Source organism: Rhamphochromis longiceps, linkage group LG16 (genome assembly GCF_057381845.1).
Source record: "Rhamphochromis longiceps isolate RC_006_pf linkage group LG16, R_longiceps_female_GT1.1, whole genome shotgun sequence".
NCBI classification, from domain to species: domain Eukaryota; kingdom Metazoa; phylum Chordata; class Actinopteri; order Cichliformes; family Cichlidae; genus Rhamphochromis; species Rhamphochromis longiceps.
The window spans coordinates 39,365,239-39,382,067 of record NC_140572.1 but is presented as its reverse complement, the minus strand read 5'-3'; the positions used below and the strand labels follow the sequence as shown (position 1 = coordinate 39,382,067).

At 43.9% G+C, this 16,829-nt stretch overlaps 2 protein-coding genes across 4 annotated transcripts in view; both read right to left on the bottom strand.

Annotated features, from left to right (window-relative positions):
- LOC146651677 (uncharacterized) overlaps positions 1-9,049 on the bottom strand; it is a 55,959-nt gene extending 46,910 nt beyond the window's left edge. The window contains exon 1 of the mRNA XM_085384763.1: positions 8,954-9,049. The gene's annotated coding sequence lies outside the window, so the exon portion shown is untranslated. The remainder of the gene's footprint in view (positions 1-8,953) is intronic.
- LOC146651676 (uncharacterized) lies at positions 212-13,006 on the bottom strand. 3 transcript variants are annotated; one of them, XM_085384766.1, is made up of 8 exons: positions 12,861-13,006; positions 5,319-5,416; positions 5,056-5,179; positions 3,850-4,040; positions 3,537-3,697; positions 2,191-2,344; positions 1,788-1,915; positions 212-1,212 (listed from the first exon to the last, which is right to left on the bottom strand). In XM_085384766.1, exons 2-8 carry the CDS (start codon positions 5,365-5,367, stop codon positions 502-504), a joined length of 1,518 nt encoding a protein of 505 aa, XP_085240892.1. In that variant the 5' UTR covers positions 5,368-5,416; positions 12,861-13,006; the 3' UTR covers positions 212-501. The 3 variants fall into 3 exon arrangements, with proteins under 3 accessions (XP_085240892.1, XP_085240893.1, XP_085240890.1); XM_085384767.1 differs by lacking the exon at positions 12,861-13,006 and adding an exon at positions 10,763-10,977; XM_085384764.1 differs by lacking the exon at positions 12,861-13,006 and adding an exon at positions 8,954-9,091.
- Positions 13,007-16,829: the final 3,823 nt, after the last annotated feature.

The window sequence follows — 16,829 nt, the reverse complement described above, 5'->3', positions numbered from 1 at the left end:
AAAAAAAAAACAAAAAATCGCCATCGGGCATACCGGGCCAGTCCAGCTATGAATCACGTGATGTTGTGGAAGCACGGACGCTTACCTTACAGGCTCCCAGTACCTTTGAGAAGTCATGTGATATAGTTTGTGGTTATTTTTTCCTGAGACCCAGCGTGAGATGACCCAAACTTAATTATGAAGTACAGAGAATGGAAACCAGGAGAAAAGCAAACATTAAAATCTATATTTAATGAAGAACATTAGAAAGAGAAATGTCACAGTTTCCTTTGATTTTCTTAAAATGCTTATGTTAATTTTCAAACAACATTAAAAAGTGTCTGGACCCCATTTGGCAGCATCAGTTTTACGTTCACAGTCAAACAAGTCAAAAAGTCGGACACAGAAAATCCGGCTGGTTCATTTGCAGATCTTCTGACCTGCAGCACCAAATAATAAGCTGGTCTACAAACACGAGGAGACCCTGCGAGTCATCGACGCTCAGAGCAGCACACATCAGTATCATCTGTTTCTCAAATAGGGCGAGAACTCCTCCTCTTCCTCTTCAGTTAGCGTGTCCGTGCTGTTGCCTTCACATCTGCTCGCAGTGCGGTCTGTGTGTGTCGGGAATACTTGAGGTGTCAGGTGATCTGATTCAGTTTGTGAGTCTGTGGCAGGTAAACCCTCCAGGCTGGACTCTTTCAAAAAGCCTGTGACGTCCTCCTCATCTCCATCGCGTGCAGCCATTGAGGCGAGGGTGACTGAGAACAGGTTGACATTGCCGGAGATGTCCCGCACCTCCTTGTCCTCTTTGGACTTCGTCACCTCCTCGTCCTGACTTTGTCCCCAGACTCCACTTCGACTCCTCTCTTTCACCAAACAGAGCTGCGCTCCCTCCACCTCCGTCTCCACCTGGCCTTCGTCAGACTCTGCAGGCAGCGCCGTTACTTTCACCTTAGCAAATAACCTTGAGCTTCCAGCGTCCAGTGCTGCCGTTGGCTCGCTGTTCGTTGACATGTTGCCAGACAGCTCCTCACAGCAGCAGCTCTCCCCCGAGGAGAGATCCACTGCTCTGTTCACATAGTTGCCATCATCGTCGTCCTCTGAGACATCGTCAATGTTGGCAGAAGGTGATGTTGTGTGATTGTTATGCTCCCCGGTCTCCGAGGTAACTGAGATGGGATCTGGGACGGTGGGCTGCGGGGCCAGGACGTAGCCTTTGGTTAGAGCCGTCTACAAAGAGAAGAGAAAGAAGCTCTGAGAAGGAGGAACAGAGGCAAACTCTGCTGAAGATGTCTATCATCGAGTCACAGCTGTGTCTAAGTATGCAGGACAAACACATCAGCCAAAGCTGTTTTCTGGGGACAGTCACTGTGATCTGTTAGCTGTTTGACAACTACTCTTTCAAGGATCTAGAGATGGTCTAGAGATGCTTTTTGAGTAAAGGTTTAACTACAGCCAGCTTGAAGGCCTGTGGTACATAGCCGATTATTAGAGATAGGTTGATCATATTTAAGACTGAAGCAAGATATACACAGAGCAGCAGGGCAAAACAGAAGTCGTTTTCAGCTCAGCTGACTCATTTGCTTAACCTTTGAAGGACTTTGGTCCTTCTGTGGAAATGCAAATCACAATATGCTGGAGGAGCTTTACGACTGTGGAGCTTCAAAGCGTTTGAACTTTGTCCTCTGAGAGACGCTCATGGATGAAATGAAGGCGATGTTCAACTTCACAGCAGAAATAAACACATCATTATAAAATCTCTCAAACCACAGGTGTTAGAGTGCACATGAAACTGGATTTCTTACAATTAGAGCTCTGGGCACAGTTTCCTTCAGTTTACAAATGACTCCCGTGTAGAAGAGGAGGAGCAGGCAGCTCGTGACGATGAAGATGGCAACCATCGGGACGCCGATGACCAAACCTAAAGTGAGGCCTGCAGACACACAGACACACATTATTCCATGCAGACGACCGTCTGAACCAGCCGAAGTACAGCGGAGGGGTGTGGTTTGTGGCTGTGCTGTGGGAGGGATGGGTGGAGCAGGTGGCTGGGGGAGGAGTCCCACTGGCGAGAGGGGCAGCCCTGGCATGTGTTAGTAATTACTCCCTCTGCATATTTACACAGATAAGGAGGCAGATGAATTGTGGCAGCTCATTATGCTCTGATTCAGCAACAACGCCCGCCTTACCGGCTGCACATCAGCTCACCTCTCTGCTGGTCCACCGCCGTGGTGAAGGTGCACTTCCAGGCAGACGGCTCATGGTTGTTTAGTTCTCTGGTGTTGAGCTTCACCTCTATGCAGTACTCCGCCCCTTTCTTTAAGTTTTCAAGGATAAAACTTTTATTTTCTGTTTCCAGCGTCTGCAAGTCAAAGAAGGAGGAAACGTGTCATTAAAATCACATCTGGGATTTGTCCACGACCCACTGGTGTGATCCTCAGCATCGTTTTCTCCTCTGACCTCTACGCGGCCATGAAGACACCTTTGGAGGCCTGACCAGGTGTGCAACACCTGCTCTGACAGGTGACTCTCAAAGTCAAAGTCTCCTCATGTCAATCAACCCGACACCTGCTTTTAGGCAGAAGCCTGCTGTGATTGCAAGGGCGTAGATTTGGTTGTGGCATTGGTGGGGACGGATGATTCAACCACCGACCCCTGCCCTGTTTCTTTTTCCCCCCTTTTTGTCTTTGCTTCTTGATAAAAGGAGAAATATACTTGCCTACATAAGCTATCTCTTTACATCAGCACTAAGGGAACACTGAATGACCTGCTGGGTTTTGTCCATAAAACTACTCACGAAAGATGACCACAGAGTAAAAGATCTCTCAGCAAAATTCTGCAACATTTTAGGCACTATTGCCCCGATCAAATCAGTGAGCTGGGATCTTTTCTTCTAAACATGAACTACTGTTACCAGTTGGTGTTGGCACAAAACCTTCGTCCTTCTGTTAGAAAGCGGAAGATAAAGAGGAACTTCATCTTTCAGCACAGCAATGACCCAAAGCACACATCCAGAACAACAACAGAATGGATTCACCGGAATAAGGCTGAGGCTTTGGAAGAGACCGGACAGAGTCCAGACCTGAATTCCAACATCTGTCGGCTGATCTGAAGAGGGCTGTGCACAGGAGATGTCCTCGCAATCTGTCCGATTTGGACGTTTTTTTTGCAAAGAAGAGTGAGCAAATATTTCCACATCAAGATGTGCCATGCTGATAGGTTCCTACCCAAAAAGACTGATTAGAGTGATAAAAGGCAAAGGTGCTGCAACAAGGTATTAGTTTAAGGGTGTGCATATTTGTGCAACCAGGTTATTTTAAGCCAAATCTGCACCTTTGTGTGATTGGCTGCATTTCCATTTTTATATCGTATATGTACTATATGTGTTTTACAGCCGCGCCTGGACACCAGTCAGCGACCGCTGGCTCAGGGACAGGATGGTCTGTAGGCCCATGTGACTGAAGCCTCAAACAGGTTTAAAGGAACTCTAGAATGAAGATACCAGCTGAGGTCTAAATCTGCACGCTGATGTTGGGATGAAATGGATGTCTTACCTGGATTTCTCCATCGGTTCCGATCCGAAATGAGACTCTGAAGCCGTTATAATGCTGGATACTGGGAAAGTTTGGCAGGTCATCGGGCCAAGGCAGTGAAATGTTGATCTGGATGTAGTTTTCATATCCGACCAGTGAGACCTCTGGAGGACCTAATTTAGCTTGTAAACAGAAGAAAACACGCGGTCACCTTTTGGTAAAGATTCAACCAGTCCAGAGATTTTAGTTCAATCAAAGCCTGATCTGGATTATGGGACACACTTAAATCCAAATGCACCAGTGTGAAACCCAGAAGACGCTCATGCTGACGTACTTTCTTTGTAAGGGACAAACACAATTATTTTGGACCTCGGAGACCAGGTTTGGTTGAAGAACGCTTTGACTTGCAGGTAATAATGAAAGTTCCACTCTGGTAGCATCAGCGGCATCGATGTTCCAGATGTTTGGTTGCATTGGGGCTGCGTTGGTATGTTGCATTGCTGTTTCCACTTCTTTCTATTATCACTGAACAATGACAAACAGAACATTTTAGATCAGAAGGACAAAAACAGTAAAAGAAACATTTGCTTTGTGTTACGACTGTTTGCTCAAACAGCGACGATGAGCTGTTCATGTCTCGAATCCAGCTGGTCCTAGATTCAAACGAAAGCTGATTTCTGATTGGACGTTTACTGTCAGGTTACCATTCATGAATAAGAGAGGAGTTTAGATGTTAATTAAAAAGCTCAGAAGTCTGCTGCTTTGCTCAGATGCAGCTTTTCAAACCTAACGAGCTGCTTATGTTTCCCATGTCACGATGAGTTTGGCTCGAATGTTTCTGATGTCGTCACACGTGGACACGACACCGGGTCTAAAGACCAGAACGTCTGTCTCCATGAAATCTGTTCTTCTGGATAAACTGCAAAGATGAAACTGTTTCCTTTGATTTTATAAAATATGAACAAAAAAACTTGTAACTAACTAACTTTGTATAGCTGCATAATTACAATATAATTAAAAATGAAATTATTCTGTTGTTTCATTTCTTTCTTTGATCTGAAGAAAAGTGCAGACAAACTTGTGTGAGTTACAAAATAAAACAGGAAATCTATTTTTGAATCGTTCTTTTGGTAAAAAAGAAGAAGCAACAGTGGAATTTCCCAGCAGGCTACAGGGGGACTTTTACCCTCCTTTAGAAAAAATATCGTGTTCTGAACTTCGACAGGAAGCATCTGACAAAAACACGCAGCTGATGCAACACTTTTATTTACAGGTGTTTAATCCTGTCCTTTATCTCAGGTGTGTGTGTGTGTGTGTGTGTGTGTGTGTGTGTGTGTGTGTGTGTGTGTGTGTGTGTGTGTGTTAATAAAAGCCTGGAGTCACAGCTGAGCTTGAACTTGATCCTTCAAGCGTCTGAACTTTGCGTTTCTACATCACCCACAGAGCTCAGAGGTTTTTTGGGTTTTGATGTGAGCACCATCGTCTTCATGTTACCAGGCTGAGAGTGACAGGACGTGAGGACAGACGGCGGACAAATTACCTCACAAAGACCCCGTACTCTGTCCCAGGGGGCGTGTTGTCGCCGGGCTTCCACCGAAGGACGTGGCGGAAGTTCAGAGAGTCAACAGACAGGTTAACAGGTGCGGGAGGCGGATGAGCGAGCTCTGCGAGAGGAAGAAAAGAGAAAATATGTGAGGCAATCTGATGAGTCACGAGGATCCAAAGTATACCTGACAGGTATCAGCCTGTGTGTGGGTGGGGCAGGACGGTATTTGAACACCTGACTGCTTTTACATGACTCACCTGAGTGCAGCAGCAAGCTGAGGCAGAGCAGCAGAGGCAGACAGGCCATCGTCACGTCTGCAAACGCGCTGAGAGCCAGGAAGCACCACGCGGTCCAGCTGCAGCGAAACATCATCTACATTTACATCTCATCGACGAGACGATTGTAATGTTTCGGATTGTTTCAGTTCGAGAAAAGATTTTCAGTCAATTAAACATAAACTCAGTTAGTTGCCCAACTGCAGCCGCTTCATCCTGAAGACAGAAAACCCCCACCATCAGACAGCGGTGACAAAAACCCCTTTTCACAGGAAGAGAGCAGGGAAACAGGATGAAACACTAAAAAGACAACATTTAGTGACGCACTGCAAACGGCGAGAGAGGGGAGAGGACGCTCAGAGAGAGACAGACTCTCAGACTTGTGGGCAACATCGTCAACATGTTGCATCAAGCATGAATGATGACATCACAGCAAGTCTGGCCCCTTCTCTCCTCTTCCTCCTCTGCCGCTGAGCCCAGCCCTGCTGCCTCAGCACTAGGGCTGGGCCATATTATACCGTTCACGGTAATAGCGGTATAATGTTAGGCAACGATAGGAAAATGAAATATAGCGATAGAATATGAGTAAAGCGCGCATGCGCAGTGCCTTTGTTTTCATACGCACATGGCGGATTGTTGAGTGAAACAGATGAACCAGAATTGGTTTGTAAAAATGGTGCAACTTCCGTGATGTGGAACTGGTTTGGTGTTTGTCCGTCAGATACACGACAAAGCACATTTTTTTGCAGAACATGCAAGCGGCCGTTGTTATTGTCGTATTTGTCGGACTAAGATGCCCTTAAATCTGGGAGTAATCTGGGTCCTAAACTCCGTATACTTCAGGTCAAACGAACACTGCAGCATCACTGAGCGTTAAAAACTGTCTAAATTATTTCATCTTTAATAAAACGATCAGCATTGCTGCTTTACCAGGTGTAACTATAAAGTTTAACTTCCAGGCATCCATGAAAACAAAAGTTATTACATTTAACGGAGTTAGAAGTTAGCAGGAAGTTAGCTCGCTAGCTTCCACCTAAACATGATATAGCATGTCCTGACTGAGAGATTTCTGAAAAAATTCAAACGTACAGCTCTGCTATCACTTCCAACATAAATGAAGACAGGAAACTAAACAGCAGTGACGTTTGTAGGGTTACTGAAGTTGGGCTAGCTGCTATATAATGATGTGCTACGTGATCGCTAGCTACACAGCTATGTTAGCATAGCATAAACACAGTGAAGCTGGAGGATGAACGCTAACTTTTTTCCACTCGATAAAAGTTAACGTGAAGGTTCTTCATGGTTAGAGACAAATGCAATCGCATGGCAGGATGCTGTAAACGGACCAAACTTCAGTCAGAAGAACAACTGAGATAATCCATCCACAATACGAGGTTAGTCATTAATATACTGCAGCAACATGGGAATAGAGCAGCTGCAGAGAATTCAACATTAATGAATCAATGGTACAGAAGTGGAGGAAGCAAGAAGAATGAGTTTAATAAAGTTTGATTTATCTGACTGCTTTGTTTCGCTTAATGTGCCTTATAATCCTTATGGTACGAAAAATGCGTACTGCACACTGCAGTTTAATGTTGCAAAGCACCTCTTTTTAACTTCAGTGGATATTATACATGGTTATGCTCAGGATATGTCAGCCCATTTCTACTGGAAATGCCTTTTGGTTAAACTTTCAGCAAGGAATTTGCATTTGCACTGTTACATTTTTATAAAGCTTTAATGTACATAAAAACCAGCTTCTTGTTTAAGTGAAAATAAATGGAAGGTTGTCTTTTTGCGCTAGTAATGTTGTGGAGTTGTATTTTGTCTCGCATCAATTATATCGTCGGTTATATCGTTATCGCAAATTTTCAAATATATATCGTGATAAATATTTGTGGCAATATCGCCCTGCTGTACTCAGCACTCTCACATCCTCCCACGTGCATCACTTCTACCACATTATTAGAAACCAGAGTTAAAGCTTGAAGGTGAACTTTTTACTCAGTGTTCACGAGACGGCAGCTGCAGAAAAAACTGACGTTCTTTTACAAAAACAGGAGCCGTGCAGACTGACTGGAAACACGCTCAGGACCCCGAGTCTGGTCCAGAGGCTGGGAGCCTCAGCACCGCTGTGAAAGTCTCCCAGTTCCTGTTTTCAGTGAAAACATCACGATGAGGACGGTTCATGAGCGTGAAACACCAGGACATCAAAGGTTTACTGTATGGTGTTTGAAAAACCACACGTGAAAACCACACAACTAGGGCTGCTCGATTATGGCAAAAATGATAATCACGATTATTTTCACTGAAATTGAGATCTCGATTATTTGACGATATTTATTTAACCCTTTAAGACCTACTAGAACCAAGTCCACCAGAGCTTATATTAATTTTTTACATGTTGTAGTGCCATTTATGGGAGCATTTCAAGTTGCTATACAACTGTTATAGCCCATATTTTAATAATATGTATGCATTAAGTCCATAGTAACTACATTAATTGCAAAAAAGTGCAATAAACTACAAAAAACAAATTGAAAATCGTTTTTGGTTTTTTTACATATATTTCTACTTGGAGAAATTTAAGAGGTTTGTCCCTCAAAACTTTAAATACAAAAAAGTTGCAAAAAATAGTTTACAACAGGAAATTTATTTTGAGTGTCTTCATAGTTTTATTTTGGAGATACAGCAATTTTTATATACTGCAGGAAAAACGAAAAAACAATCCTATGATGCAAATTTGCAAAGAAAACAGCAGGTGCATCAAAATAAACTATTTCCAGCAGTGCAATTCGAGTTCTAAGCATCCCAGCAACTATTCAGAAAAGTCAAACATGACCAGTATAGGCTTTTAAGGCCTACAAGTAAAAAACTACATTTCCGCGAAAATGACGTCACTTCCGGTTTTGGCCAGGAAATGGCGGACATGTGATAGTTCGCGCTGACGTCTGTTTCACGGTGGGAAGTGTTAAGAACAGCTGATCGGCGAAGCCTGTTTCTGGAATATTATGCTTTTGTTCCTGCAAGCGCTTTTTATGCAATTTTTGCAAAGCTTTTTGTGGAAGGAAACCGTGACCGAGGACAAGCTGATGGCATCAGATGTAAGTACAACTCCTCCGGTTTCTTATGGTAAATGGTAAATGGCCTGTATTTATATAGCGCTTTACTAGTCCCTAAGGACCCCAAAGCGCTTTACACATCCAGTCATCCACACATTCACACACTGGTGATGGCAGCTACATTGTAGCCACAGCCACCCTGGGGCGCACTGACAGAGGCGAGGCTGCCGGACACTGGCGCCACCGGGCCCTCTGACCACCACCAGTAGGCAACGGGTGAAGTGTCTTGCCCAAGGACACAACGACCGAGACTGTCCGAGCCGGGGCTCGAACCGGCAACCTTCCGATTACAAGGGGAACTCCCAACTCTTGAGCCACGATCGCCCATATGCAAAACAAATTATTGCGCTAGCTTACGCGGTTCCGGTTCTACAGGGATTTAAAAGTAGTTACACAAAACGGAGCGTGCTGCTCTGACCGGCTTTAAAGGGTTAACAATGACTTTAAAAAATAATATAACATAGTGTGCAACACCACTGAAGTTTTTTTTTTTACCTGTCTTTTCAACCAACGGCAGTCACTCTCCTCTCCAAATAACTTCTGCTTAGCTTTCCGAGCTTCCCTCGGGTCCTCTTAATCAGCGGTCTCCAACCTTTTTTGCGCCACGACCGGTTTATGCCCGACAATATTTTCACGGACCGGCCTTTAAGGTGTCGCGGATAAACGAGGGAGGGGCTAATAATCGGCTCACTCATTTTTAATGATCGTTGAAAGTCCAGATCGTAATCGTGATTAAAATTCGATTAATTGAGCAGCCCTACTCACAACACAGTCAACAACAATAACAGTGACAATAGCGATAATCCATCATCTGGTGATCCTTGTCAGGGTCACAGGGGGCTGGAGCCTCCCAGTTACCCTGCACGCTGGACTGGTCGCCAGTCTGAGACAGACCAGACTGGACACAGACACGGGGAGAACACGCAAAGTCCACGCAGAAAGACCCGACAACAGCGCTAATCACCGCGCCACCGTGCTGCTAAACAACAACAATAATAATAATAACTGGACAGTCTCGTGCACTTAAGTCAATTCAATTTTATTTATATAGCGCCAAATCACAACAAAAGTCGCCTCAAGGCGCTGTTGTTGTGATTTGGCGCATTACAGTAGTTTTAGTCAGCGTGGTGTTTGTCAGAGTGACAGATCGTGATATAATAATCTGAGCCCACGGTGAAACCTGTCCACTCTCCCACGTTTAAAACAATAAAAGGCAAAACCAGATTAGTTTAATGAGCGCTTTGTTCAGAGGAACACAACACACAGTCTCAGTGACCACGGACACCCTGATTGACTTTCTGATCAGTCACTTATCCCTATTATCATTGTTATCATGATGATCATTGTTGTTGTTATCACTTCACGCGGCTGGTCGGTGTCCGCTCCACAGTCTGGCCCCTGCTCGCGTGTACTAGTCGGTAGTTAAACACCATAAACCGGCCCCGGAGTGCCCGCCGGTCACTGCTCCCTGCGGAACCGACACAGCCACACACAGACAGCGGTGTCTGACACAGTGGTCTGCATAATGTATGTGTGAGAACACAAACAGTGGAGGAATTGTGTTGCCAATGGCATTAACCGCATATACAAAGGTGACCAGTGAACCTCTCTCTGCTGGTGTCGTTGCCCCAACTTGTTTAATATAAGTTAAAGTAATAGTGTGGTAAGTTGTAACATCTGCATTATTGTTACAACTGACCCAGACTCCTATAGCCATGAACTAGCTAACATTACAGCCAATGGCTAAAACATTAGCACTAAAGACTTACACAGAATATATCCCCATAGACATACAAATAACATAATTTAAGTTTGATGAGTTTAACTGCAAAGCAGATAATGCTATTAAACATTGAAATAAAGTAGAAAAACTTACTTTTTGGCATACAAATTACTTTTTTTCATGTTAAATTGTCTGTGTTTGACAAAATGTGCTGATTTTTCACATGTGATAGCAGAACTGAATTGGGCATGCACAGGATGAGTCACATCATTTGAAACTTAGCCGTGATTGGAGAAATTGGAAGTGTTACAACTGACCCACGTTACAACCATCCCCGGTCTCCCCTACTAGTCGGTAGTTAAACACCATAAACCGGTGTTCCAGATCTACTGGCGTTTAGATCAACTGGCGTTGGTCGAACAGATGTGTGGCATTCTTGCGTTTCAGGAGCTGCTACCGACAAACCAGCAAAAAAAAACGCCAAATGTGTCACCTGTGACACTTGTGAGGTTGTCTCAAACACACTCCGTCAGTCTTGATGCTGTTGAACAACAAAATGTTTAAAAATGTGGCGAGTTTACCTGGTGATATCCTCACGCGCGACGCGATCGCGAAAACAGCAAACAAGTAACACCACGCCGATGTTGTCCACAGGACAGCAAGAGTAAACGATCGGGAGACTCTTGTCGTCGTTATCGTTCCCCTCGCACGGTTTATTTCTCCGAATTCAGCGTTTTTGCTTCACAACTACAGCGAGCAGTTTACTTTGTGCACTAACATGGACTCGAGTCAACCAGCGCCACCTCTGGCCAAGTGCCACAGCCTACAGCCAGATCAACCTGTGACACACATCTGCACCACGTTTTAATTCGTGTCATGCACATTTGTACCTTTCAATTGTGTCTGTTTGTGCGTCATGCAAATAAACCTTTGGAAAGAATGAAATGATATCATATATTCCTTATTGGCCTACATTTGTACAAAATGCCAAATTATATACACAAAGTCATAGAAATCACCACTCCAATTGGTCATCATGATTTTAATATTCTCTTTTTCCATAACAATGAAATACGCCTTGGACAAATATGACACATCAATATTTCATTAGTGTTGTCACATCACATCCTGTAAGCATCGTCTGTCTGTGTCTTTTCCCTGAAAATGAATATTTCCAGCCAATATAGGCAATTCATCAACATGGCTGGAGTTATATACAGTCTGTATAAGTGTGGTTAATCTAATGAACATTTGTAAGGAGACGGCAGTTACTGTGAATTCACAGCAGTTACACAGTGATTAGTAATAAACAGCCAGTGAGAGTGAGTGGATATGACTGTTCCCACCACTAACACATGACCATAGGCCACTACTAGATTAACTTGTGACACATCTGCACCTGCTGCTATGATCACAGTGAGTAGAGGCTGAGTGGCTGCACTTACCCCTGGTACATCCAAATCTACCCACAAACATGTTGAAAGATGCAATGCCAGCAATGTGGATTGTCAACACTGAAAACAATCAGTAAGCAAAGACAACAGGGATCAATTTTTTCTGTTTATTTAGCACCCACAACATTTGTAGTCGCCTTCTGCACAAGGGAAGTCCACACACACCGTGTGGTACCACTTTCCACAGAAGGTGCAATCTGCAAGATTGAATGAGATTGTCAGGGTCATTGTCTGGCTGTTTATTACTAATCACTGTGTAACTGCTGTACATTCACAGTAACTGCCATCTCCTTATAAATGTTTATTAGATTGACCACACTTATGCAGACTGTATATCACAACCAACTCTAACATGTTTGTTTGCAGAGGGCAGACACAGACAGACTATGCTAACGACATGTGATGTTACAACACTGGTGAAATATTAGTGTGTTCACGACATTTTTCGTATGTGCAAAAGTATTGATATCAGGATGGTGATTCTTATGTGTATGTCATTTGGAATTTTGTACAAATGTAGGCTGATAATAAATACATGATATCATTTCATTCATTTCAAAGGTTTATTTGCATGACGCACAAACACACAATTGAAAGGTACAAATGTGCATGACACGAATTAAAACGTGGTGCAGATGTGTGTCACCAGTTGATCTGGCTGTAGGCTGTGGCACTTGGCCAGAGGTGGCGCTGGTTGACTCGACTCCATGTTAGTGCACAAAGTAAACTGCTCGCTGTAGTTGTGAAGCAAAAACGCTGAATTCGGAGGAATAAACCGTGCGAGGGGAACGATGACGACGACAAGAGTCTCCCGATCGTTTACTCTTGCTGTCCTGTGAACAACATCGGCGTGGTGTTACTTGTTTGCTGTTTTCGCGATCGCGTCGCGCACGAGGATATCACCAGGTAAACTCGCCACATTTTAAACATTTTGTTGTTCAACAGCATCAAGACTGACGGAGTGTGTTTGAGACAACCTCACAAGTGTCACAGGTGACACATTTGGCGTTTTTTTGCTGGTTTGTCGGTAGCAGCTCCTGAAACGCAAGACTGCCACACATCTGTTCGACCAACGCCAGTTGATCTAAACGCCAGTTGATCTGGAACACCGGCCCCGGAGTGCCCGCCGGTCACTGCTCCCTGCGGAACCGACACAGCCACACACAGACAGCGGTGTCGTGGACATGCTCGGCCGGCCTCGGTGGCCCTCTGCCCGGTCACTCACCTCCTGTCTGCCCGGAGCGGAGCTTCCACAGCCTCGGAGAAAGACGAGCAGCTCCCAGAAACTCTACTTACACTGTGACGCAGACGGGCTCCTCTCAGCTCTCCACATCAAACCTACCACCGCTTCCTGCCACGCCCTTCAAAGTAAAAGCCTCCCGCACCAACACAGTTCTACACTGGTCTCCGTGGACTTTTTTTCCTTAAGCTGGATCTAGTTTTCTGTATCTTAATAATATGTTATTAAATTATTGTAATGTGATCGGGATGAACTGTGGACCTCTCACAGTAGGAACTGAGTGGTTAACATCACGCGTGGGCGTGTCAGAGTGCCAGGGTAGAATTTTTCCCTTGCGTCGGGAGCGCGCACTGATGAGTGTTTGTGGGTTACAGGAGAAAATGATGCATTAAAAGTTCTCACGCGGCGCATCATTTCCACACCGTGGCTCATATTTATTTGTATCCTGTAACTTTACTGTTTAAAGAGCCAACGCCGCTAATATTTCAGCAGTAATACGTCTTTATAAGAAGTGTTTGTGAACTAAATCTAAAAACGACAGATAGTGTTCATCCGTGATTCGGACAGCCCTGTGCGCGCTCCCGACGCAGGGGAAACAAATCGTCTGGGGATACCAACCCTGGCACCACACCGGCGATCCAGCTGGATGGAAAGGCTGTTATGTTCGGGGGTGAGGAGGGGAGGATGGGTGCCGTGTTTAGGTAGGGACTCCAGACCCCGCCGGATCAGCTGCTGTCTCTGGGATCCCGTCGCGCATGCATATAGTTTAATAGTTTAATAGTTTAATTATTTATATAGCACATTTAATTACAACAGGAGCGTTTACCAAAGTGCTGTACCAGAATACAACATACATAATAAAACAACTTAGAGTATTAAAAGCAAACACCAAATATGAATTAACAAACAACTCTCATGCTGTATTAAAAGCCAGTAAATAAAAATGTGTTTTAAGATAAGATTTAAAAAGATTGACAGTATGAGCCTGTCTGATGTGTAGGGGTAAATTACTCCACAGCTTAGGCGCTACGACTGCAAATGCTCGATCACCTCCATGAACCAGCCTCGACCTTGGTACAGCTAAAAGCAAAAGATCACTTGATCTAAGAGATCTAAGGGGGGTATAAGTCTGCAAGAGGTCAGACAAATACCCGGGAGCCTGTCCATTCAGGGCTTTGTAACAACAATAACATTTTAAAATTAATTCTGAAGCGGACAGGGAGCCAATGAAGGGAGGCAAGTACCGGGGAAATGTGTTCACATCTTTTAGTACGTGTCAGAAGACGAGCTGCAGCATTCTGGACCAACTGCAGCCTTGAACAAGCATCCTATAAAGGATGCTTGTTCAGGGGAAAGGTTGGGGGTGTGGGGGTGTGTGTGGGGTCTATAAGTTCGGTATTTTAATGTCGGGGAAGCTGGGAGGAGGTGGCTGGGAGGTGTAGTCGCAGTTGGGGTTGTCAGTGTGCAGTGTCGTTAATTTGCAGTGGGTGGATCCTGTGCTGTGGTTTATACTGGCGTGGACAGATGCGGCCTCGCTCGGGTAAAAAAAAATCGTAGATCTTTTACTGAAGTTCACGAACTTTTCCGGTAAAACAGAAGATTCCGTAGAATTTCTCTACTATTTACGGACATTCCTTCAACTCTAAAACGGAAAATTCCGTTTCTTCACAATAAAATTTGTATGAATAGAAAAACTGAAAGTCGTGTTTATCATTTACAGACACTGGTTTTCACTGTAACTCATTAAATTAATTTCTTTATATCTTTACACTTCGATACAGTTACAACCTTTTACACCATCTGCTCAAAAATTCGTAAATTAAAACTTCATGAACAAAATAACTGACAGACATCAAAATGTGAAGATTTGTATTTCCCTTGAAGTCACTTTGTCCTCATGTAAACGCGTTCATGCACATTCACGTGTTTTCTTCCTACAGGACACCTGACCAACAAACATGTAATAGTATTTGTACAGTAACAGTATCCAGAGTACTTTAGGTTCGAATCACTGCTGCGGTTGTTTGGCTCAGCCAAACACGCGTGGTTCACATCCATGTGTGTCCACTCATGAGAAGGACACACACGTAGTCCTGCATTCACTTCATCAATGAATCCGAGTGAACGTTTGTCCTGCATTAACTCTGTGGGGTCTTCACCTTACAGTAACACGTGTGTTTGTTCACTGATGCTATATGAATAAAAGGGAACTACAGGTGTTCCTGAAACGTGTCTTTGTTAGAACAGGACGGATGGATGAGCACAGCCCTCTCAGCGCAGGGCTGACACCACTTTGCCCCTTATAAGAAATACAACACAAATTTATTAGGACAGGTTACTAAACCAGGCTTACAGGTAAAAGGACATTTACTGAGCGGATCGTGTCAGCTGTTGCTTTTCAAGGACAGCGAGCAGCAAAGTACAGTTAGCAGTGTTTGTTCTGATGAAGACTTTAACCTGTAAACAGCAGCGCAGTGAACAAGGATCTGTGTCCACGAATGTGTCCTCTACTCATTTAAGCCAGACGGTGACTGCTGTCCTCCTCTGTGCTCTGAAACATGTTAAACATGGATGCGAGTGAATGGAGGAAATGAATGTGTTCATCAGATATGAATAAGAACAGCGTCTCCCTGTTTGTTTTCTCTCGGTTTGTTGGTGATAATAATGATTTTTAGTAAAAATCATTAAGAATCTGTTTTCCTGTGAAAGGACTCGATGTGCTTTTAGAAAACAAAGTTTTATTGGATTTTATTTTTTCATTAAATAAATAGATAATAAAACGAAAAAGAAAACAGAAGGTTTTGTATTTATAATTGTACAAATACTTGAATATATTCAGACTTTGTGATTTATCGTGTTGTCACTTTTCTTCCTTTCACCCGCTGTGTGAAAACAAAGCCCTGGGCTCCCTCTGCTGGTTCGTTAGTTGAGGACAGGCGGCAGAAAGCGCAGGAGGACCCAGTGCTCTTACGTTGAAGTTCTTCCGCTTCCTGTCTCGCTGCTATCCGGTTGTTCAGTGATGACGCGAGGAATCCTACTTCCGGGTCTAAAGTAGTCTGCGTTTAATATGGCTTTTGTGTTGTTAACATGTTTAATGTTTTGTATTTTCTTCTACTTGATCTCAAAAAGCTCCTAAAACAGTCAGTGATCACTGTTGACCTCCCTCGGCTTTTATTACCGCTAATCATTTATTTAAGCTCAGTTTTTAAAACCTTAGGATGTAACTACAGCCCAGCCCATGCAGCAGTATATGAATGACTAACCTCGTATTGTGGATGGATTATCTCAGTTGTTCTCCTGGCTGAAGTTTGGTCCTTTTACAGCATCCTGCCATGCGATTACATTTGTTCCTGACCACCGAGAACACTCACGTTAACTTTTATCCAGTGGAAAAAAAGTTAGCTTGTTTATATTATGCTAACATAGCTGTGTCGCTAGCGGTCACGTAGCACATCATTATATACCAGCTAGCCCAACTTCAGTAACCCTACAAACGTCACTGCTGTTTAGTTTTCTGTCTTCATTTATGCTGGAAGTGATAGCAGAGCTGTACATTTGAATTTGTTTCCAAAACCCCGCAGTCAGGACATGCTATATTGTATTTATATAGAAGCTAGCGAGCTAACTCCCTGCTAACTTCTAACTCCGTTAAATGTCATAAATTCCGTTTTCATGGATGCCTGGATGTTAAACTCAATTGTTACACCTGGTAGAGCAGAACGCTGATCATTTTATTAAAGATGAAAGACTTTAGACAGTTTTTAACTCTCAGTGATGCCATAGTGATCGTTTGATATATGGACCTGCAGCGGAGTTTAGACCCAGACACGGCTAGTGACATCAGACTGAACAACCGGATTGCGCTTCCCAAACGTCACTCGGTGGTTTCCAGGCTGTTGTTCGGGGGGCCGCCGCTGGAGGGCGCTGTGGGAGTTTATTAGTTAGGAGTTTTTT